The sequence below is a fragment of the Carcharhinus amblyrhynchos genome, chromosome 9, assembly GCF_965287045.1.
Source record: "Carcharhinus amblyrhynchos chromosome 9, sCarAmb.v2.hapA, whole genome shotgun sequence".
Classification (NCBI taxonomy): Eukaryota; Metazoa; Chordata; class Chondrichthyes; order Carcharhiniformes; family Carcharhinidae; genus Carcharhinus; species Carcharhinus amblyrhynchos.
In genome coordinates, this window is record NC_137332.1 from 106,621,286 (window position 1) to 106,646,689 (window position 25,404).

General features: G+C 41.6%; 2 protein-coding genes across 3 annotated transcripts in view; one reads left to right on the top strand and one right to left on the bottom strand.

Annotated features, from left to right (window-relative positions):
- LOC145348164 (RNA-binding protein 4B-like) overlaps positions 1-7,488 on the top strand; it is a 110,710-nt gene extending 103,222 nt beyond the window's left edge. Inside the window, exon 4 of the transcript XR_013887914.1 lies at positions 7,212-7,488. The gene's annotated coding sequence lies outside the window, so the exon portion shown is untranslated. The remainder of the gene's footprint in view (positions 1-7,211) is intronic.
- LOC145348165 (SLAM family member 9-like) overlaps positions 1-25,404 on the bottom strand; it is a 47,147-nt gene that overhangs the window by 3,307 nt on the left and 18,436 nt on the right. Inside the window, exons 2-5 of one of the 2 annotated variants that reach the window (XM_080196358.1) lie at positions 20,383-20,718; positions 17,418-17,708; positions 14,187-14,309; positions 1,904-1,977 (exon numbers count right to left, since the gene is read on the bottom strand). In XM_080196358.1, coding sequence (XP_080052484.1) covers positions 1,904-1,977; positions 14,187-14,309; positions 17,418-17,708; positions 20,383-20,718 — 824 coding nt within the window. Of the gene's footprint in view, positions 1-1,903; positions 1,978-14,182; positions 14,310-17,417; positions 17,709-20,382; positions 20,719-25,404 lie in introns of those variants that run through there. The other variant, XM_080196359.1, reaches the window with a different exon arrangement.

The window sequence follows — 25,404 nt, forward strand, 5'->3', positions numbered from 1 at the left end:
CTTGAGCTAGCCCTAGTCAAATACAGACCTTGGTCATAGAGCACGACCAACATGTTGGTGCAGTATTAAGATATTGTGTGGTGAGACAAGGAAAATTATGGTGGAATTAGGAGAATTTAACAATAGAATTTGGCAGATTAGAGTTAATGCAATTGAAAACCTCTGAGTTAGAAGACAGTAGGAGAAGCTTGGAAAATAATGGAAGGTGTCAGCATCAGTGTTAGTACGATTGAAAAAAAAGGAAAAAGAATATAAAAGCAAAATATTATAGATTGTGGAGATCTGGAAGAAAACAAAGTGCAGGAAGAACTCAGCAGGTACTTTTAGGCGGCATCTTTGGAGAAAGAAGCACAGGCCGAAGTTGTCTGGCTGTTACTGCTTGTGGGATCTTCTGGTCCCGCTGACAGCCACCCCTTGTTGTGGGTTCCCTGGTGACAGAGGGTGCAGTCAATAGGAAAACCTGTTAACAGTGGCTGACTGGAGATCACCGCAAAGCATACCACAGGGAAGGTTAGGGGTAGAAAGTCCCATCCAGATTAATGTTTTGAGTCTAATGTAACTCTCCTTTGGAGAAACATGGTTTGGTCAGTGTGTATGAACAAATATAAAAGGTTGCATTGGAAATATGTTAACACATGGAAACAGCAGGGATGCAACATTAATAAATTATTAAGTGCAGTGACATGAGGCAAGACATTGGTAGGACATTGTATTATTGCTATTTCATTCTATTAACAATCTCACCCACAAAAGTAATTAGATAAATACACAATGAATAATAAGTGAGAGGCATGTTGGGCATTGCAGTTTTAAATTTACTTTAACAAAGTGCAGATCCAACATAGGCTTCTTCCTCATTACTATCAGCCTCATTACATCCACCTTCAGTGCAGGTTTCCAGCTTCAAGTTTCAATGTAGAATGTTACACAAAACCGCATTCATGTTAAAAGAATCTTGAATGTTATATTCCCAATTTGTTCAAGAATAATGAATGCATGACATGTTACTCTGGTACATTCACAATTATTCGTAATAGTTTGGGAGGTGTGTGTTATAAAATTTCCAACACTGTGACATGACTGTTTAACAAAAATGTAGAATGTAGCATTGTCCTTGAAAGTGGACTGAATCAGAGAGGACCTATCAGTCAGCAGCCGCTGTTATGTGGAAAACAGCTTGTCTAGCTGCTCTGACATTGCTGCAGGCCTTACATATTATATTACCAGTTCCATCCTTTATGTCTCACGGAAGGGAGGGAAGAATGCCTATAAATGATCTTTCCGCTCCAAGTACACATCAGAACTTGAGGACTAATGAAGCTTTGTGTGCATAGTGTTTATATAATGCACTGCCAAAATTAACTTTGGGGCTAATAAGTTTTCAAGTTCAGAAATAATAGCATGAGGATGAAGGGAAGAGGAAGATCGTTTGTTGAAGCTTAGGAGAAACAGGAGGTGAAAGTTCAGAGCGAAATTCACCACAGTAACATTGATAAATTAGAAAGAGGGACAGGAAAACTTTGAAGTTATACGTTTGTGGTCAGATATCCCTTTTTCTAAGATGAAGTGTGAGATGGGTGCTTGAAGACACCCCACCCTTCCCAACTATGTCTCCACCCCTGTAGATGTGGGAACAGAGTTTGTGAAAAAGGAAGCAAATTAAGAAGCAGCAGCCTTATGTTACTAATTGCAAATCCTATCACGGAGACGCCTTGGTGTAGTCATGTGATGGGTCATATTGGCATTTCCATTACAAAATGTTTGAATTATTTGAAGTGAATAAGTGAACTGCAACTTTAAGTAATGCTGCTTTTCTCATTAAAGTAGCCAGATGAAGTTAGTGTTCGCATAGAGGAGGCTGTAGAGAATAAACGATAGACATGCTTTTGCTGCTTGTACTAACCTGGACCCTGGCATTGCTCGTTCTCGTGATTGCAGCGTACTGTGCTGGTTCACTTGTCCCCTCAATGTTAGGAGCTTTAAATAGAAACAATTGCTGTTGGAACCATGTTTGGAAGCTCTTTTAAGTTTAAAAAAGTTCTCACCAATTTCCTTCCGTCCTTCCTGTGCTAAAAGCAACTTGCGACTAAAAGCTCGTCGAAATCATCCTTCTATGTGTAAAAGCCTAGATGTGATTGTTCTCTAGCAATATACCCATCATACAGATACCACTCATACAGCCAAATCTGATCACGCTCCCATTGGGAATGCTTTTAAACAGTGAAATGTCACCTCAAATATCCTACCCAATAGCACTGACGTGTAGCCCAGTCAGGTGCTGTCATCAGGGAGGTAACTTCCAGTGACCTTTAGACACATAATTCTACATTGACTGGGTATTCATTAAAAGAGAGATTTCTAAGTCATCCTTTTGTAAAGAATTATGGGCTATCGTGAGAGATTTGAGACTCCATCATTATGTTAAAGTAAAACAAAGTGTAGAGTAGGTAAAATGATTACATTTTTGAACTGATACAACTCAGGAAGTGACCATGGGCTGTCTTTGGCAGGAAAGATAAGCTCATGAGATTGGTCATTTAATTATTTTTTGATGAAAGTAATTATTGCCTTGTCACATGTTGCATCTCTACAACTCCAAAAAAAACTATATTTGCATTCAGAATTATCTAAGGTTAGTATTCCATTCAGACAAAATTCATAAGCGCAGTCATGTGCTGAAGTAGAGGAAGGGTTAATTTCACATGGCTGAAATATCAAGGAAAGCATTGCAGGATAGTGCCAAATTTGAAATGAATAAGGGAGATTAGATATATTGGTGAGTGATATTTTATTGGCGCCAATGCTGTAGGAAATGTGGGAAGAGGAGAACTTTGAACAAGTTATTCAGGTCCTGGAAAAATGGGGTTTTAGACTTAAAGACAACATTCTGAATCTTTGCAATTTGTGATAAATTCTATGAACCAGTGACAAAAAGCACCATTAGCTAACGAGTTTGTATCAGTATTTATCCTCTGGACAACTACTGGTCCTCATCCCTAATGCTTGCCCTGTTTCTGTATCTATCTATCCTTTTACCTTGAAACATCTTTCTATCCTCTTCATAAAAGGTTAAATTTCTTGGGGTCAACTTTAGCAGATTTTTGTTCAATCACCACAAAGTTATGGCTTTCAACACCACCAATATCAATCATGTGACTTAATACTAAAAAGTGGATACCAATGCTCTGATGACATTCACCCCATGGTCCCTGCTTCATTCACTTAAGTTACTAATTCTGGAAGGACATGTCACAGCCTTAGTACTCTCTTGTATTTTCTTGCTGTCTTAAGTAAATTACTTTTAACCTTATATTCTCTCATTCTGGACACTTGAATCATTGGATACAACTGCTGCAAAACCTGCTCCTAATTCTTGATAATTTTAAACACTCAAAATTCCTTGCTCTAATGAAAACATCTCACCTTATGCTTTGATGTTGCCTCACTCCACACAGCACCAGCTATCCTGTACTGATTTCATTGTATTGCCTCAATCTCTTTGGCTACTTAGGAATTAAAATTCTGCACCAACACTTTTACCTGGTCTTATCTCATCTCGCTTATACACTATTGATACACACACTGCATTTTTATAGAATATGGAGTCTGTTAAGGTACCTATCTATGGACCACTATATACTATAAATCACTATTTACACATGAAGGGTCTCATTCCACAAGATCCAGGACATGTCTGAGGTGTTGGTGATATTTTGTTACATAGAGTGATTTAGTACCTGACAGATAACCAGATTTTCAAATGACCACAGGAGGTGGGGCTGGAAGCAACTGAGAAAAACCACCAGGGGACATCTGGCTCAGGAGCATTTTCAAGGAGGCGAGGGAGAAGACACAGGGATAACATGCCTGCAATCCATGCAGTGAGCAGCTAAGTGAATCACTTGAGGTCAAGTAAAGCCTCACTTACACCAACTAGAATTTTCCAGTCATAAGGCAAGCACCCCCATGGTGGACAAATCATAGCCAGTTAAAGGAGGTGACTTGGTGGCAAAGCAGAGGGAAAACACAGTGGCAAGTGATTTAGCATTGCTGCATCACAGCACCAGGGACCCAAACTGAATTCCTATGCGGAGTCTGCATGTTCTCCTTATGTCTGCATGGGTTTCCTCCGGGTGCTCTGGTTTGCTCCCACAATCAAAAAGACATGCTAACTTCTCCATCAATGTGCCCAAACAGGCACCGGAGTGTAGTGACTAGGGAACTTCAGTATCTTCATGTATTCATGTCACAAGTAGACTTACATAAACTTAAAGAGGAGCCCTGCTTTAAAAATATTCAAAGACAGTGCTTCCATTGCCTTTTCAGGAAGTGAGTTTCAAAGTTACAACCATCTGAGAGATATTTTTCTCCGAATCTCTGACTTTAACGTGCAGTCCCTTATTTTTAAACAGTGACCCTTAGTTCTACATTCACCCACAATTCATCCTCTCCATATTCACCCTGTCAGGACCCTTCAGGATCTTAAAAGGTTTCAATTAAGTTAGCTCTCTTAATCATCTACACTCCAGTGAATATAAGCCTTGCCTATTCAACCCCTCCTCATAAGACAACCTGCCATCCAGTAAACGTTCTCTGAACTGCTTCCAATGCATGTACATCCCTCTTTAAATAAGGAGACTGATACTGTTCATTGCTCCAGATGTGGCCGCTCCAATGCCCTGTATGACTGAAGTATAACCTCTACTCTTATATTCAATTCAATTTGCAATGATAGCATTCTATTATCTTAATTAATTACATGTGCTTGTATACGATCCTCATGTGATTCATGCATGAGGATGCCCAGATCCCTCTGAATCTCAGAGCTCTGCAATCTCTCACAATTTAGATAATATGCTTTTTCATTCTCTCTGCTAAAATGGACAATTCACACTTCCGCACGTTTAATTTGCCAGATGTCTGCCCACTTGCTTAATTTATCCATGTCCCTTTGTAGGCTTGTTACATCTTCTTCATAGTTTACTTTTCTACCCATCTTTCTGTCATCAGCAAATTTAGCAACAATACCTTTGTTCCTTCATCTAAGTCATGTGTATAAATTTTAAAACATTGAGGTGGCACAAAAGGTGTGAAGAACAGTTTATAAGGCATACCGTATTCTGGGTTTTATTAATAGGGGCATGGAATACAAGAGCAAGGAGGGTGTGTTGAACTGATACAGGACACTAGTTGGATGTCAGCTGCAGTATGATGGATAGTACTGGGTGCGGAAGAGATTCACAAGAATGGTTCCTGTGATGAGAAACTTAAGTTACGAAAGTAGATTGGAGATAAGGAGGCTCAGAGGATGTTATGTATTAACTGGGAATTAAAACAAACAAGAAAATAATGAGGTGCCACACTTGTGGGTTTATTTAGAAGATGTTGCTTCTTCCAAGTCCAAGATGGAAGAGCCTTAAAAGCCTATGAATCCTTCTGCTTACGTCATTATAGGTATCACGATGTTATACCAGCAGAGATGCAGCCATTTGAAATAAATAGCATCCCTTGCCCTTTAAGAAAAGTTGTCATGTGGGGACTAAAGGAGGAGGAGGTGATTCTCCCAGTCCACTTTGCTGCAAATGATGCACAACAGGCCAGGAGATTCAAACGGAGGCTGTTCAGCGGGCTTCACACTGGGTACCACGGCCTCCACACCAGAAATCAGTGTGGAGCCTCATAAATTATTTAAATGCACATTCCAATACAATTTGAACATCATTAGTGCAGCCGGGACTGAAGTCTCTGGACCTGCCAGCCTCTACACCCCTCCTCTCTCCAGCAGGGTTTACAATAGCTCCCCACTTGCGGGGAACTGGTGGCCAACCTTACGAGAGTGAAGGGGGGGCTACTGAGGCCCCTAGACGATCGGAGCAAGGGGGTTGCCCCCCCCCCGGACATTGCCAACTTGGCAGTGCCACTTTGGCCCCTGGCACTGCCAAAGGAGCAAAGTGGCAATGCCCAGGGGGCACCTTGGTACTGCTCACCAGGATCAGGATTGCCTGATAGGCAGGGCCTAATGGGGATGGGGCCTATGTGGGGGGGGGGGGGGGGGGGGAGTGGGGGTGGGCGCCACTGCCACTCTACAATATGGACCTGTTTTTGCTAGGATAATAGCAGGTACTCATTTTTCATTGGTTATGTATCTTATTACTAGTACTTGTTCTCTGAGTAAATACTGTCTTTTTAAGAGTTCTGTTCCCTCCTAGCAATTTGCACTTTATGTTGTTGCTCAACAATCTCTGAAGTATCAGATTGTATAAAAAAGGTCAAATTTTGTTCTTAGCTTTCTTTTTAAAAGCGCTATCACTGATAAACTTTGTTATAGGATGTACAGTGTCCCTGTGTGATATCACAAAGTTATTTATTTGTCTTGACAATGCACCCTGATTGTTTGATGCCTTGATTGTTTTTTTTGTGACTATGAATTGTTCGGCAAATTACTTTGTAGATGGATGGACGGAGCCAACTTGATTTGCTGCACATCATTTCCTTTCAAGGAGCCCTTGAACTCATTGGAAGTGAACAGTGTCCCATTGTCACTTACTAATTTGCTCAGGTTGACCAAATCTGGCAAATATTTCATCCAGTTTTTCAGCGATCTCTTCTACTGTTGCGGATTTCATGACCATTGCTTCCAGCAATTTAGAATGTGCATCTACAGTACTAGGAACATGTGTCCCTCTATTGGGCCAGTACAAGCTAAGTATTCTCGCTGCCATAACTGTTTCGGCCATTTCCACAGATATAAGGGTTATAACAGGAATATTTCTTAGTTTTGTACAGGGCTCCTATTGCCCCACTTTCTCTTCAATTTGTGCATTTATTCCTGGTCACCAAAAATGTCAGTTTCTACATTCTCAGCATGTAGCTTTTCAAGGATTCTCCCACGCAAGCATGAAGGAATATTTGCTCAGATTCCCTGCAATAAAACTGTGTTCCAGACTGCCTTTTTGTGATGCAAGCCTTGGGGTCTGCGGTTTCCACAATGCATTTCCGTGTTTTTTTTAGGACCATATCCAAAACATTCCCCATCGTTGGATCGGTTCTTGTGTTTCACTGAACTTGAGTTGAAGTCACAGGTACTGTCCACTTGTGTGAGATATAGAACGTTAAAAGTTTGTTCAGGTTCTTGCTTGATTTGTAATGGCAATCTAGACAAAGCATCAGCATTTGTAGGTTGCTCTGATTTACAATATTTTGTATCGTAGGTGTGTGCTGATAACATTAAAGACCATTTCTGTAATCTACCAACTGCTAAAGAAGGAACATCTTAATATGGCCTGAAGATTGTTCTTGGGGTCGGTGATCTGTCAAAAGTGTAAAATGACAGCCATACAGGTAGAGATGAAATCTTCTTACTCTGAACATGATACTTAAAGCTTCTTTTTCCAGCTGAGCGTAATCTGTTTCCACACTAATAAAAGAGTTTTGAAACGAAAGCCATTGGTTTCCTTTCACTCAAAAGCATGATGTGATTGAAGTGCATTAACAGCTCTGACTTCTTTAAGGCTTCTTTTACCTTTTTGTACACTCTTACACAATCCCCCTTGACAGTTTGACACATGGCAAAGTATGCAGTGGCTTCAACAGCATTGCTAAGTTTGGAACAAATTTACATAATAGTTTATCAATCCTAAAAAGAAACAGTTGTGCCACATTTTGAGGAAATGGTGCTTCTAAAATTGCCATCATCTTTTCTGTTCGTTATGTAAGCCAGCTTTATCAACAATGTGACCCAAGTAGTTTATGGATATATTGAAAAAGTCACAATTTTCCTTTTTGACCTGGAGATTATGCTTTGCAGACATTGCAGTGTGGCGTAGGTAAAATGTTAGAATCTGTCATCAAGGAGGAAATAGCAAGGCATCTTGAGGGGAATTGCTTGATAGAGCAGACGCAGCATGGTTTCGTTAAGGAGAAGTCGTGTCTGACAAATTTATTGGAGTTCTATGAGGATGTGTCTAGGGCGGTGGATAGAGGAGAGCCGGTGGATGTGGTCTTTCTTGATTTTCAGAAGGTGTTTGACAAGGTACCTCAAGAGGTTATTGCAGAAGGTAAGGGGGCATGGAGTTGGGGGTAGGGTGTTAACATAAGAACGAGGATTGGTTGTCAAAAAGGAGGCAGAGAGTGGGGGTTAATGGGTGCTATTCGGATTGGCGGTTGGTGACTAGTGGAGTACCCCAGGGGTCGGTGCTGGGGCCTCAGCTATTTACCATTTGTATAGATGGTCTGGAGGAGGGAACCGAGTGTATGGTGTCGAAATTTGCTGATGACACCAAGATTGGTGGAGTGGCAAATTGCGCCGAGGGTGTGGAGAGTCTGCAGAAGGATCTAGATAGGCTGGGCGAATGGGCCAGGAACTGGCAAATGGAATTTAATGTTGGCAAGTGTGAGGTGGTCCACTTTGGTAGGAATAATGGTAGGAAGGACTATTACTTATGTGGCGAAAAACTGCAGCAGGCGACGGTGCAGAGGGACCTCGGGGTCCTTGTGCATGAGTCGCAAAAACCCAGCCTGCAGATGGTCAGGAAGGCGAATGGGATGCTGGCCTTCATAGCGAGGGGGATTGAATATAAAAGTAGGGAGGTCTTGCTGCAGCTGTATAGGGCATTGGTGAGGCCGCAGCTGGAGTACTGTGTGCAGTTTTGGTTGCCGCACTTACGCAAGGACATTTTGGCCTTGGAGGGAGTGCAGAGGAGGTTTACTCGGCTGATACCGGAGTTGAGGGTGTTGAGCTATGAGGAGAGGCTGAATAAACTAGGCTTGTACTCGTTAGAGTTTAGAAGAATGAGGGGAGATCTCATTGAGACATATAAGATGATGAATGGGATGGATGGGATAGCGGTGGAGAGACTCTTCCTGCTCAGAAAGGACAGTAGGACTAGGGGGTACAGCCTCAAGATAAAGAGGGGGCGGTTTAGAACGGAGTTGAGGAGGAACTTCTTCACTCAAAAGGGTGGTGAATCTCTGGAATTCTCTGCCTGTTGAAGTGGTGGAGGCTGCCTCGCTAAATATTTTTAAGACACGGGTTGATGGGTTTTTGATAAGCGAGGGGATTAAGGGTTTTGGGGCGAGGGCGGGAACGTGGAACTGAGCCACGACAGATCAGCTATGATCTTATTGAATGACGGGGCAGGCTCAAAGGGCTAGATGGCCTACTCCTGCTCCTATTTCTTATGTTCTTCCAATTTCTTCATGTGCTCTTGTTGAAATTGTGATGAGGATATCATCTAGACAACACTGCATGCCATTTAGCCCACCCAGAATTTGACCCATGGACCTCTGGAATAGTAAAAAGTCTGACAACACCAGGTTTTAGTCCAACCTATTTATTTGATAATATACTCACAAGCTTTCGGGGTTAGCCCCTTCGTCAGGTGAATGGAGAGTTCTGGCCTCAGACAGAGCATATAAAGCACAGACAGTTTAGAGATTACTGATTAGAATTCTAATCAGTAATCTCTAAACTGTCTGTGCTTTATATGCTCTGTCTGAGGCCAGAACTCTCCATTCACCTGACGAAGGGGCTAACCCCGAAAGCTTGTGAGTATATTATCAAATAAATAGGTTGGACTAAAACCTGGTGTTGTCAGACTTTTTACTGTGTTTACGCCAGTCCAACGCCGGCATACCCACATCATGTCCTCTGGAATAGAGCAGGTGCAGATGTTATCCCAATGACAGTCTCCATTATTGAAACAGACCATTTTGTCTCAATAGTGAATAATGGTGTGAACTTGCAGTCACATTCATTTGTCAGTAAGCTGGTGGTAGATCTCTTTTTACTGAATTTCGAGACTTCAGGTAGTCTAGTGAATAAGACTTTAATCAGCAGTAGTGGATATTGATCAGCACACAAAACCATATTAATCGTTATCTTGAAATCGCCACAAATCCTTACTGAGCCATCAAGTTTTAGTACAGGCCCAATCACTTGTAGTAACTGGCTCAATGACTCCTGTTTCGAATAGTTATTTTTAGTTTATCCTCAACTTTGGTCTGATGGTATATGGTACCATTTTGACTTTGAGATATTTTGGCATACTGTTTGGCTCAATTTTGAGTTGGACTTGAACTCTTGTCGTTGACTCATGAGTTTTCAAATATAATTTTGTACTTTTCTAGAAGTTGCTGTAGATCAGTCTTATTATCGACCAATGATTTACAGATCCCAGAATAAAGCAGAAAAGTTCGCATGGACCATGTAAGCTCTGCTGTTTGTACATTCAGTTCTATTTTTATGCTAATGTATCTTTTTACTAGTGTGACTTTTTCTGTGTATATGTATGTATGTATATATATATATATAACACACGTCTTTCGGATGACATTTGATGCTTTATATAGCAAATGCTTTAACTTCTGATTATATGCTGGCTCAGCTATCGGTGATACTGCAGCTTCAGTATCCACTTCCATTTTGACTAGTTTACTCAACATTGGAATACCCAAAAATGTTATCAGTCGTCATTGACAAGATCCTCGTGTCAACTCTTAAATTTGTCTTGGCACATTACCATCTAAGGTGTCTGCATTTTTTTGCCTGTCATCTTATCAATTTGTGCATATCTCAATGTATTATTTTTCATATACATTAGTGGTATAGAGGATTTTGCTGTGTTCAGCATGTTTTGACAATATGTCCTTTTTGCACAATTCTTGCACTTTTCCTTACTCCAGCATTCCCCTAATAAGTTTCCAACTTGTGCACATTGGTTACATGCTTGTACTTTTGTAGGTTTATTTCTAGTGGTCTCCATTTTGTGGATCTTCATCCCAACTCCTAACTGTGAAGCCCCTTTAGCAGACAGCTCCATAAACACTGCAATGTCTACTGCTGATTTAAAAGTCAGTGTTCTTTCAGTGAGTGGCTTTCTTTGAATAGCTTCATTCCAGATTCCACATACCAGTGGCATGGTGGTTAGCACTGCTGCCTCAGGTACCCAGGTTCAATTCTGGCCTCGGTTGACTGTGTAGAGTTGCATATTTTCCCTGTTTTTGCGTGGGTTTCCTTCGAGTGTTCTGGTTTCCTCCCACATTCCAAAGATGTGCGTGTTAGGTTGCTAAGTCAGGGCGATTAGCAGGGTAAATACATGGGGTTACAAGAATAGAGCCTAGGTGAAATTGTTGTTGGTGAAAGCTCAATGGGCACTGTAGGTATTCTATCATGAGAGTATCATCAAGCGTCGCATCAAGTTTGCAGTGTTTAAGCTAGGCTTTGTAAGGACTCCACGAACTGTCAAACGCTTTCACCTTGCTTCAGCAGTACAACCTAAATTTTTCTGCATTAATGAGTGGTTTTGGCAAGAAATGCCCTTGTAAATCCTTCATCAGTTTATTAGTTTTTGACTCCTGGCTCTGCTGGATGGATGAGATTTTATAGTGATGTAGAAGTTCTATGTCCTACCAAACTGAGAAATGTTTAGGTCATCTGATACTTGATTTGCTTGGAAATAATATTGGAATTTTTCTTATGAGTTCCAAGTCTCTCATTATTGATCAAACACATCCATGCTGCTAACTTTCCTGCCATTTTTAGTTACCAGCTACCAGGTTTTATACTTGTTCTGTTTCCCCCTCTTCCTTATACAATGCAAGAGATCACTCCAGCTATCACATAGCAGGAGATTTACTCCTGCTGTTCAAAATTTAAGGGGGCTGGACAGAGTAGAAAGGGAGAAACTATTCCCACTCGTAAAAGGATCATGAATGGGAAGGCACAAATTTAAAGTAATTTGCAAAAGATGAAACTATGATATGAGAAGAAATCTTTTCACACAATGAATCATTTGAATCTGGAGTATTCTACTTGGAAGTGTGGTGGGGGCAGATTCAATCAATGCATTCAAGAGGACATTAGATGGAAACAATGTGGAAGGGTACAAGGAAAAGGCAGGAGAATTGTATCAGTCATCATATTCATTTGGAGAGGTTGTGCAGGCACAGTTAGCCCAATAGCCTCCTTCTGCACCACAACAATTCTGTGATACACTCCAGCAATATTTCACCAATAGTCAAAAAGAATCAGGTGGTAATTAAAATCAGAGATCCAATTATGAACGAATGCTGTGATCCAGTTCCAGTCAGCCCTTTCTGGGATCATGGATCCTGGGAATGAATGCCTTGTTCCCAGAGACCACCAGCCAGAGGCCAGCCACTGTGCATTTTAGGCAGTGTCTGATTGACTGATGAAAGTTATCAGTAATGCACCCCACAGAGGCTCAATGTTGCTGAGGAAGCCAGGCCACAGGTAGTAAGGGCAAGGATGAGGTTGCAAGATGGGCCTCAAAACTCTGGTTAGACCCCACTTGGAGTTCTGTGAGCAAATCTGGACACCACACCTTAGGAAGGATATATTGGCTTTGGAGGGAGTACAATGCAGTTTTACAAGAATTATTTCTGAACTTCAGGGGTTAAATTATGAGGAGAGATTATACAAATTAGGCTTTATGTGTTGCAAGATACAGGGCCATGGGCTGGATGCAGGAAGGTGGGATTAGAAAGGCCACCTGGGTGTCTTTGGGTTGGCATGGACAAGATGACTGAATGATCTCCTTCTGTGTTGTAACTTTTGTATGGTTCTGTAGTTTTCTCCAGTATGTAGAGGTTTGAGGGCTGATTTGATCGTTTTTTAAAGATATTAATAGGAAAAGACACGATAGGTAAAAATAAACTGTTTCCATTGGTTGGGATTCAGGGACATGTAGTCTAAAAATTAGGCCAGATCATTCAAGAGAAATGTTAGGAAGCGGTTCTACACACAAAGGGTGGTAGAGGTTTGAAACTCTCTTCAAGAAAAGAAAGTTGATACGAAATCGGTTGTTAATTTTAAATCTGAGATAGACAATTTTTTTGTTAAGAAAAGGTATTCATGATATGGGCCAGAGGCAGTTGTACTAAATGGTGGAATGTGTTTGAAGGGCTGAATGGCCCATTCCTGTTCTGATGTTCACAGAGGATGTCATTCAGCAGCAAAGGCAAGATGAGTGGTTTTTCACCACTCTCACTACCTATTTCTCAGTGCTATATCCCTCAATCAGGAACTGACTCTGGGAACCCAAAAGCAAGCTTTCATCCTGGGAACTCAAAGGCAAGGTTTGCTTTCCGGCACCTCAGTACATTAAGATCCCAACCGCCACTGCCATTGAGTGAATACTGATGATGTTGAAATGGACATTAGTTGCCCACTTAAGGGCCTCAGTAATAGTATAACAGAAAGAACATAAGAAATAGGAGCAGGAGTAGGCCATCTGGCCCTTCGAGCCTGCCCCGCCATTCAATAAGATCATGGCTGATCTGTCGTGGCTCAGTTCCGCATTCCCGCCCTCTCCCCATAACCCTTAATCCCCTCTCTTATCAAAAACCCATCAACCCGCGTCTTAAAAATATTTAGCGAGGTAGCCTCCACCACTTCAACGGGCAGAGAATTCCAGAGATTCACCACCCTTTGAGTGAAGAAGTTCTTCCTCAACTCCGTTCTAAACCGCACCCTCTTATCTTGAGGCTGTGCCCCCTAGTCTTACTGTCCTTTTTGAGCGGGAAGAGTCTCTCCACCTCTATCCTATCCATCCCATTCATCATCTTATACGTCTCAATGAGATCTCCCCTCATTCTTCTAAACTCTAACGAGTACAAGCCTAGTTTATTCAGCCTCTCCTCATAGCTCAACACCCTCAACTCCGGCATCAGCCTAGTAAACCTCCTCTGCACTCCCTCCAAGGCCAAAATATCCTTGCGTAAGTACGGTGCCCAAAACTGCACACAGTACTCCAGCTGCGGCCTCACCAATGCCCTATATAGCCGCAGCAAGACCTCCCTACTTTTACATTCAATCCCCCTCGCTATGAAGGCCAGCATCCCATTTGCCTTCCTGACCACCTGCTGCACCTGCAAGCTGGGTTTTTGCGACTCATGCACAAGGACCCCGAGGTCCCTCTGCACCGTCGCCTGCTGCAGTTTTTAAACCATCCACAAGTTTCTGCCTCAGAGTTAATGGGGGCAAAAGCAGGAAGGCAGTCGGATCTTCAACTGCCCAATTAAATCCCCTACCTCCCAGGCTCCAAAGTTGTCCTGAGTGGATTGGGGGTGGGGAGTGTCATTAAATTATACCTTGTTTTCTCAATTTAGCAGTTATTAGTTGCTGAAATTATGACCAAGGAAGATGAACAATCAAGAGTACCTGCCTTCATTGGGCTTCGACTGTTTCTTCCTCACAAAGATTGCGGCAACCAGGATGACAATCAATATGGTAATCACAGCAACTGCTATGCCAATGTGGAGCTGAGTTTTGTTTTGTAAGTTGGGATCTGAAAAGAGAAGAATATTTTCACTGTGACTCTGTTCCTTTATTGACACACAGGGATTTAAATAAACATACTTTAAAAAAAAATCTTGGGAATGAGAATGGCTGAAGAAGCATCAAGGTCCAGGTCAGCGTTTGAAATTTTCAACTCGATTGACACACATTATCGTCCAGTTTTATTGTTAGACTTGATTATGGAACGGTTACACCACTGGAGTCAATTGACCCAGCATGTCCATGCTGATTCCCTGCAAAAGCAACCCAGCTGGTCCCATTCCCCACCCCTTTTTTTCATAGTTCTGAATTTTTATCTTCAGATAATTATCCAATGCGCTTTCAAAAGCCACGATTGAATCTGTTTCCAGTGTACTGTCAATACTGTTCAATCCCAACCACTTGCTGCCTCTTGCCTGATAATGAATGACCTTTTTGCTTTAATACCAAACTCCAAGATTAATCCCAAAAGCAAGTGTCTTTAAGACAAAATTGTAATTAATAGGGGATCATTGATAATTGCAGTGGACGGTGATTCCTATTCAATGATTCAATTAATCTCTCGTCCTCTGCTTGCTTTTCAACACTGATTTTTCTAATTAAACCCAGAGTTTTCTGATCCTGAATCAATGTTTTACTTCAAACTTTGTAAAGCTTTCTTGCTATCAATTTCATAAGTGATTTAGTGCAACTTGGGAAGAAGAAAAACCCCAACTCTGAAGGCTGAAGCATATGACAATAGATCAGTTATGGTTATTTATGACTCAACCCTTGCATTCTGACCAGGGCAAAGATAAAGCCACTAATTTTAAAACAGGAACTATAGGGAATTAGATGAGTGCAGTATGGTGATAATTTGTTTGGTAAGGCACCCTTCGTGTGGCCTTGTGACAAATTTCCATTTCTAGCTTATTGAATTTGGCTGAATAACAACTCCAACCTTTCGAAGGCTTGACCTGATAAGTGATAAGTAAAATTTGTGCCATCCAAGTAACAGTCAAGACCATCTCCAGTGAACAAGAATTTAACCATCTCCCTTTGAGATTCAGTGCCAGTATTATTGCTGAATTTCCCCACCATCGGAGTGGAAATAGGGTTACCATTAACCAGAGACAGACCTGGATTTGCCCTATGAATTTTGTGGCTACAAGAGCAGGTCGGAGGCTGGGAATTCTGCAGCAAATAACTCATTCTAAAAAGGTGTCCACCACATGCAGGACACTTGTCAGGAATGTGATGAAATATTCTCCATTTGCTTGGATGAGTTCAGTTCCAACAACATCAGCCAAGTACTGATAAATGGAATTGGGTAAGAGGTCAGGTTTTCTCATGTGTCAGTACAGACTGGATAGACTGAAGAGCCTATGTACACTGTCTAATTTTATGATTCTAAGAAGCTCAATGCCATCCCGGAAAAGGCAACCTATTCACAACCTCAGCATTCACATCCCTCCACACTGAAGCATGGCGGCAACAGCATGCACTATATACAAAATGCACTGCAACAATTTCAAGGTTCTTCAAACAGCACATTTCAAACTTGCAATCTCTATCACATAGAAGGATAAGGGCAGCATATGTATGGGAACTCCATCACCTGCAGCTTTGCTGGGCCATGCCTCCCCCAAGCCACATGCCAACCTGACTTCAACATGTCACAGACTTAAAAATTGGTAAATTCCCTCCCTAAGTTTTGTTAATGGTTTACCTAACACCTTATGGACTGCGGTTGTTCAAGACGACAGTTCAGAATCGTCAACGGCAATTAGGAATGGGCAATAAACACTGTCCTAGTCAGCTAACTAATTCACAGAACGTTGGTTGTGGGGGGGTGGGTGGTGTGGAAAGATTTTTTTTCTTTTAATTGCACTAACTTGCAGATATATAATTGAATGGCTGTCAACCACATTTTGATACCAAAGCCATCTAGACAGTGAGAGGTGGTCATACCCTAAACCATCACATTAGTGACTCATGGCATTGAGTTAATCTCTGGGTTTTCACCATACCCAATGACAGTAGTGGAAAGTAACGTTGATCTCATTTGTTTTCCAAGGGCGGATTAGGTTAAAATTACACTCATAATCCTGCCTCTAATCTTTGCCTATTTTGGCAATTACCCAATTTTTATACAGATGTACATTTTCCAGCAGGACATCCTAGAAAGTGGTGTGAAGTCAGAAAACCGCCACTTGTTTCCTCATCCTTAACTCAGCCCACCATCCTGGCATTCTTGCTTGTCTATGCAACTCAATTATACTTTTATCGGAGATATCAAGCCAAATGTATGGGCCAGATCTTCCAATCAGCAGTGATGCTGTGTGCATTGCTGCTGGTGGTTGAAATCATTACACATTTGGTGCCCACTTTCAGTCAGGATTTCCAAGTCCAGCTAAAACATTAAAACCCTGGTGCAGCAATCAGGACAAAACTGGAAAAAAAAAGGACAATCTTTTTTTTACAACATTATTGATCATACTTCCAGAAGTACTTTAAAGTCTCATGTACTCAATCGGTGTATCATGGGATGGGAAATGGATCATTGGGCTTGGATTGGGAGGGTGGGTGACTTGTGTCAGATCAGAGTGTTGCTTGGTCGGGGTGGGTTAAGTTTTACTGTTAGTCACTTGAGTTACACTAGAGACTAGACAGTCTGTAACTTCTCAGATAAGTAATGTATTTGTTGTCCAAGAGATCAACGTAGCCTGGTGTTGCAGGCAATTCAAATCAGCCCATCAAAAGTTTAAACTTCCCAGGCAATGATGGCCCCTCTTTGCTTGTGAAGACCTCCTGAGGGTCCCGTTTCTTTCCAACAAATTGAGTAGAGTGTTAGGCATGGTAGTGCAGCCTTACATAGCGTCCCATCATTTTATCATTATCATTAAGTTTAAGTAAATCCACCTTCCAAAGTTAAATGGAAAGAGCAAAATAATATTCACATTAGACTCCAAATGTGTCCATGCAAGCAACAGCCCAGACACAATACCTGCACAGTGCTTGCGCCCACAAAACTGTTCCCAGCAAGAGAGTGAGTGTTAATAGAAGGGCAGAAAACTGAAGGGAAAATATACATTTCATTAGTTCTGGAAACTCAGGGTCAATTAAAGAGAGCACCAACCTTTCCCAATGTTACATGGTCCTGCGAGGTCAATTCTCCCGGTCTCCTCACTAACTGGGTTCTTCACCGTGCAGTTATAAATTGTCTTGTTCTCATGTCGATCTAGAGACATTTCCAGTGTTGTTCCATCGTCAGTAACACTGTGTAACCCACCAGTTGTAATCTCCTCTGATCCTCTCCACCAGCTGTATTTCAGGTTACTGTTGTTTTCCACTGAACAGCTCAGGCTAACATTACAGGCCCCATTAGTGGAGATATCTTTTATCTGTATGTTTAGATTTGATACACGTTCTATTCAAAGAAAAGCATAAGTAGACTTAATGATACAAGATTTAGAAGTTAGGGCATTGGAGAATGTGTTTGTCAGTCATGATTTAAAGAAATTTATTTGATCACTTTAGTGACTCAGAGAAGGATATCCTTTGTTGGCGTAATTTCTAGTGCCTTTCAATAACTATGGAAGACAAATTCAATTGACCATCTTTTCCCCCCAGTAGAAAGCAGAGATTGATGCTACTGATTCTCAGCTGGGAGCTTTGTGATCAATAGGTGGGAGCTGCTGCTTTGGACAAACAGAGGACTCAGATGCAGCAGCAACTCACCTGCTTCAAAAGACCTTATACATTACTGAGTCAAAAATCTTGGAACCCTAACCCAGCAGCACTGTGAATACCCTCACTGCAAGAGAATGCAGTCAGGAACAACACACACCATCATCTTTTTAAGGACCACTATGGATGGACAACAAATATTGACCTTAGTGGGCAATGGCCACACTCCAAGAATGAATTTAAAGTATTGTCAGTGTATGTTGTTTTATACTATGCCATACCTCCTTAGTACCTAGCTGTGTAGGTTCACACTGTTTCTTCACCATAACAATAATGATTTGTGCATGTATTGCACCTTTAATATAATAAAATGCCTTGTTGGACTTCAATAGAATATTACCAATAAACAACTGACTAATTTACATATGGAGACTTTACAACAGATGACCAAAAACTTAGTTAAAGTGAATCTGATAGCATAGTGTTTAATTACTGGACTAGTAACCCAAAAGCCTGGGCCAGAGAGCCGCTGATGTGAGGATGTCTGGTGAGTGGAGCCATGGGCAGGATGAGGATGTGAGCTTAATATAAATAGGCCTGATGGAAATTTGAGAGTGTTTGTTTGAGAGGGTAGTGATATCCCCTTGAAGTAGCAATGTGAAAGAATCAATGGGAATGTGTGAGCCTGTGAAGCAAGAATAACTATGGACTTCCCTGGCAGCACAGATGAGATCATTCATCCTTTCCCTGCACTGTGTGTGAACCTCTTGTGTGTTGAGTTGGCATCCAGCACCTCCCAAACTGGAGGGCGAGGTTGGTGGATCTGCAGTCAGAGTGGGTGTAAAAAATGTTGCGGCAAACCTCAACTGCTTCCAGCAAGCAGTCCAAGGCGTTGTCAGTGAAGTTGAGGACAGCTGTCTTTTCATTTTGGGGCTCTCCCCTTGCTGTGCATCAGTCCTGGTGTAAGCGATTACACTAAGTATGGCAGACAGGGCATGTTAGCAATGAGCAATGTGTGCTAGGTGAATTGGAGGCAATTCCGGCATTTTTCCCATGGATGAACATTTAATAAGCTCTAAAAGATCTGGGGCAAAACTCTGCTTTTGCGGCTGGTGGAGAACTTGCCTTTTTTTTAAACCCACCATGGTACTTGTTGTGTAAATTGGAAAATGCCACTCTCTCTATGTACATTAAAAATTACATTTGAAAAGTATGCCTGGAAGGACAGTAGAAAGACTTGAGTTTTGGTTGTAAGGGATGGGGTTGAGGAAATTATCATGCCAGTTCTGCAACTGTTTTTTTTAAGATGGGAAACTTAATGCAAGAAGCAGGTGTTCTCTTTAGAAAAGGTAAGATTGGTCAGCTAATGTTCTCTCACAATAGAGACCAGCCTGTTCCACCTTGGTCAGGGCGAAGGTATGCCTTCATGAGGATGGGCACCAAACTAGAAAACGTGGATTAATTGAACATTTCCAACAGCATATTTTTTTTTAATTATCTCCATCTGCAGTATTTGTAGAACGGCAGCTGGATGCTGGTTATGATATTTCTGATCTCTCATAGCTTTAATGCCATCAGATAATGTAAATTGGTGCCTGACTATTTTTATGCCAATGCACCCATTTCCAAGAAGAGCAGGTCTTCAGGAAATCCATTCTTTCTGGGCAGCACAGTGATTCGCACTGCTGCCTCACAATGCCAGGGACCCAGGTTCGATTCCCGGCTTGGGTCACTGTCTGTGCCAAGTCCGCACGTTCTCCCAGGGTGCTCCGGTTTCTTCCCACAAGTTCTAAATAAGTGCTCGTTAGGTGCATTGGCCATGCTGAATTCTCCCTCTGTAACCAAACAAATGCCTGAGTCTGGCAACCAGGGGATTTTCACAGTAACTTCATTGCAGTGTTAATATAAGCCTCCTTGTGACAGTAATAAATAAACTTTAAAGCTAAACTAAAATATAAAACAACTGTACGACTAGCCTCAGTCTCCCTTCCCTCAGGTTTACTGTTGCCCTTTACATGCACAGAGGATGTTAATGACACTTGTTGACATCTTTCCATAAATGTTAAAATAAAAATTGCTTTCAAATGATATTCTAGCTAATTACAATATACATGCATGCACATCAAAAGTCAGAATTTAAAAGAATATTTCCCTAGTTATGACAGAAACAGACAAAAGATGGGTGGGTTGGTGAGCACTTGTGTAGAGGAATCAGTGTGATTCTCATTTAAGTTTTAAATAAATACAGGTTTCTTTACCAGTATGTTTGCCAGCCTGTCTAATTTTCCAATATTCACTCTATCCATGTGATACAGGGCAATTGGGCTCAGATCCAGGAATATGCCCTCAATGACACTTAAGTACATAAAGGTTGTTAGATCAGAGATGTAATCCTATAATTAAAGAGAGATTACCATAAACTCGCAGTTCTGTAATTTCTTCATGAACAACACCTTCTGACCTTGCATTAACTTCATAGAAGCCTTGGTCACTTTTCATCAGGGTCTGTATTTCCAAACTGAAGTCTGTGAGGTTTAAGTTGATTCTCTGTCCAGACTCACTGATACAGTCTGCTGGGTTGTTTCGGGTTTTCATACATAGTTGAATCTTTTTCCCAGCGGATGAATTTGTGAAGTCCCAAGTAACTATCGAAGGGTCTGCCCATGGTAAATGTACTGATAACATTACAGACTGTCCCAGAGTCCCATTCACCAGGTGCAAAATGGAATTCCCATCCACCCGTCCCAGACCTGGAAAAGAAACAGGACGTGCCATGAGAGTGTTTTTAGTTCTGGTTTGTTTAGACCTGACTTTCTACTCTGTCCTCCGTTGTTGTGGTTCCTGAACTGAAATACATTTCAGAGTTTGTGCAAGCACTGCTATAGCATTAGTTAGAAGCTATGGCTCTTAAACTTAGAGAAGTCTTCAGTTGGAGAGTTTCACTTATAATCTTTGTACCTGAATCATTGACTCAGCAAAATATAAACAGAGAAAATGAAAGAAAAATTTGCTATTATAGAGCGCCTTTCAATCTCCCAAAGCACTTGACAGCCATTGAAGTATAAGATATAGTCACCATCGTAATGTAGGAAATACAAGAGCCAGTTTTTCATACAGTAAGCTCCTACAAATAGCAGAGATGATGACCAAATATCATGTTTCAATTATGTTAACTAAAGTATAAATATTGAGCAACACATAAGGAAAACCTTCCCCCTCTTTCAAAATAGTGTTGATATCTTTTACATGTAGCCAAAAGGGCAGGGAGGGTCATACTCTATTTTCCCATTGGAAAGACTGTGGGTGCGATCTTTCCTGCCATTCATATCACACTTCCATTGCAGTGTGGTTGGAGAATTTGGCAGCCAGCCGAATCTCTGTTCACTGTGGCAGGATGGGAAAATCCCGCAGCTGTGAACGTAGTAAGATTGCAGCCTGCATCTCAGGCAGTGAAGCATGTCACCAGTACTGCAGTGGAATATCAGCCTGGATTTGTGTTCAGTAGTCTGGGAAAATCTCAAAACCAGCACTTTCTTAGAGACAACAGTGTTACCACCTAACCATAATGGATTAAGATGACGTAAATATATGAGTAAGTGTCATTTTGGGAGAGGAAAGTGGTGTGATTCACGTGACATGACTAGCATGAATCAGATCGCAATTTTCCCACACTCATTTTTTAGGAAAGGGGTGCCTGAGAGGATTCCAACAAGGTTTTACGTCAGAACTGAACGTGCTATATCCCTCACCTGCAATCTTCTAGCCCTGCTTTGCTCTAATGTGATCTTCATCAGGCACGACATGGCTGCAAAATCGTGACCATTCTTTTCTTTTATAAGTTTTACAGGAAGGCATTTGAACCCCAATCTCAAGTTTGGGTTGATTAGAAGCCTAAAGTGTTAGCAAATATGAATCACGACATAAACTTAAGGGAGGTTGAACAAGAGTGGAGCAATGAACGAGCTCCCAAAAGGTGGTTAACAGAGCAGTTGGCAACCTTATATTGATCCATACCTCACCATGCCCTAGCGATTGGACACTCCCCTGAGCTGTTCCATTCTTCCCTGAGCTATCTCACAAGGGTTCTGGTCTCTCCGTGAAGTCTCTAATTTTGTGTTTGAGGCTGTCAATTTCAAATCTTATTCCACCTCTGACTGCACTCCCTTCCACACACAATCACTCCACAAACCTGGATTCTGATCCCAAACCCAAAGGAATTCTCTAACCATTCATCTCTAATGATCTCCAACATGTTTCCCATGTTTCAATTCCTTCGGCCTTCAGCTGTGCCCATGCCACGCTCCCCAAGACCTCATCTCTAATACCTATCTCCTCCGTCCCACGCTCTCAGATACATCTTGCAAATCTTGGCTCTCAGGCTGCCACCTGGTACGGAGTTTGCTCAACAGCCAGCCCAGCCTATAAGTCCAGCTTTGATTGAGAATAGGAATCTGCTTTCCCTCTCACTTTTGTATCATTCACACGTTTGGCCACAATATTCTCTGTTGCTCCTTCCAGATTGTTATATAGTGAAGACCTGGGGTCCCAGCACAGACCTATGGCACTCCACTGGTGACTGTTCTCCAATCTAAGAAACAACTCCTTATTGCTACTCACTGCTTCACAACACCAATTTTATGCCTTGGCGGCAAGTTTGTAAAGCACCCTGCTGTCTCTTTCACTTGCTGTTTATTAAGAGGAATACAACTAATTACAGGAACAAAATAAGTATTAATATAACACTATATTCTCCTGGTTTTCCCATTGCCAACCCAGCTCCATTGCTATCTTTCCATTTGAGTAAAAAAAAGCACCCATTGTATCACTCTTCTTAATGCCTCACCTTACTCATAGAATCCGTTATGCCAGCTCTTTAAAGTATTATCAAATTCATACCACTGTCTCTGCCCCTAAACTCAGATTTTTCTGTTTTGTTCTTACTGTTCCATTTCTCCTCCAGTCACATGACTGGACACCTCACTGAGATTTAGAACTGGAGGTCAAATGAAGATTTTGTCTCTGCTGTTTTAAGCATGGGATGTTGCATGCACAGCTTAGGTTGATTTTCAAATTTCTGCTCCCGTGAAAAAACAATTTTGTGGAGAGTTAATGGAAATTAATAGAGTGTAAAAAATGCTGCTAATTTCCCATAGCGCATATTGCACAGAGTCAAATATAACCCCAAAGTGTAAGACCAAAAGGAGCAGGAGCAGGAGCAGGCCATTCCATCCTTTGAGTTTGTTTCACCATTTAATAAGTTCATGGCTGGTCGAACACTGACCAAGTCAATTTTCCTGCCTTCTCTCCGTAATGCTTAATTGCCCTAATGATTAAAAACCTATCGATCTCAGCCTTGAAAGTGCCCAAGAACTCAGACTCCACAGCTTGCTTGGGTAAAGAATTCCAAACATCGAAAATAAATTCTTCCTCAAATCCATCTTTAATGATTAACTCCTTAATCTGAGACTATGCCCCCAGGTCCTACACTCTCATGAATGGAAACATTTTCCTAACACTCCCAACAACCAGTCTAACCCCCTGAAGGATCTTACTATTTCAGCCTTATCACTTCTCATTCTTCTGAACTCCAAGAATTACAGGCCTAGCCTGTCCAATCTTTCCTCACATGATAGTTACTCCATACCCTGGATCATCCTACTAAACCTGCTCTCGACTGCCCCCAGTGACATATATTTCCTTAACTAAGGGGACCAAAACGCTACAGTATTCTAAATGTGACCTCACTAGTATCTTGTGCAGTTATAGCAACACCTCTTTACATTTATATTCTGGCTCCCTTGGAATAAAAGCCAACAATTCATTTGCCTTCCCTATTACTTTGCACTTCTATGCCAGCTTTCTGAGTATCATGAACAAGAACTCCCAGTTTCATGAACAGCTACAGCTTTCTTCATATCTTTTCCATTTAAATAATAATCCACCTTCTCAGTCTTTCTTTCAAAACGAACTCTCTCATTTTCCCACATTGAATTCCATTTGACAATTTTATGCCAGTCACTTAACCTGTCAATATCTTACTGTTACTTATATTCTCACAATCTGCCTTTCCTCCCATCTTTGTATCATCCACATATTTGGCCACAGCATATTCTGTTCTTTCCTCCAAGTCATTAACATATATTGTGAGGAGCTGTGGTCCCAGCACTGATCCCTGTGGCACTCCACTAATTAATTCTCTGTCCTGAGAAAGACCTACTTATCTCTACTCACTTCTTCACAATATCAGTTTTATGTCTTGGTGGCAAATTTGGAAAGCACCCTGCTGTCTCTTTCACTTGCTGTTTAGTAAGGGGAATACAGCTAAATTACAGGAGATACGGATATGAGTGAGGTCTCCTGTGAATTTCCTCCCTTTTGTATATGCTTTCTGTCAAACACAATGTTGCAGATGGAAAGTGGGTGGTGAATACATCGATTTTACCCAACTACTGGGTCTGTGAAGTCAGAAAAACAAAGAGTCTCATCGCAGATATGAAATCTATGTTCTTCCTGTAGCTATAAATTGATTGCAAAAGTACCTAATGTATTTCCGGTATAATCCATGATCTACCCTGGAAAGCAGAGCGTTCACAAGACCGCGACCCTTGAGTAGGAAGGCTGGAGGATTGTGCTGGGGATATAATATCAAAGAAATCTAACTTTTCTGGTGATCCGGGCTATGTCTCAGCCCTGCATTACTCATTTTTTCCCATCCAAATTTGCATAAAAACAAATGTCTTTTAGATTTGGTTTGTAACACTGAGCGTATAGAGAAAGAGCTTGGAGGAAATTAATTCATTTCCATAAACCACCAAAAATGTTTAGGCCACGAAGAGAACCAGGGGAATTTCTGAATCAGAGGAAATACTCATCAGAGAGAGGCTGAGCAAGCGACAGTTGGCAGGAGGGTGAATAAAAGTAGGATATTGAATCATTGGAAACACAGATGGAAGTTGATGAAGTTTGTATTGTGGCAGCACCAGCCCAAATAGGCGAAGGGTCTTCTTCATCTAAACTGATCTCAGCCTTGCTCCCATTCCCTTACAATGCCTTTCCTCCTTTCTGTGATTGAGTGGGATTTTTCTCCCACTCCATGGTGTGTTTTGTGGCAGCAGGGGGCAGCGCACATTCGCGGTGCAATCTTATGGTCCCATCGTTCTCAACAGGGTTTTCCGTTGAACGCACCGCTCGTCACCGGGAAATCCACAGCAGGGATGCATCATCGGTGGGACCGCAAGATCTCACTGGCATGAACGGGAGCAAGATTTCGGGGAATGTCAGTGTCAATGTTAGATTTTGTCCTAAGTTAGCAAAGAACTTGAGAAAAGGAAGTATTAAATTATTTGCACTTAGATCCGCTGATGATTTGCTGAGTTGATGAGCGTATTATTCAACAATCGAGGAAAGTCCCTGGGTTCAAGCCTCAGTGTCTGTTG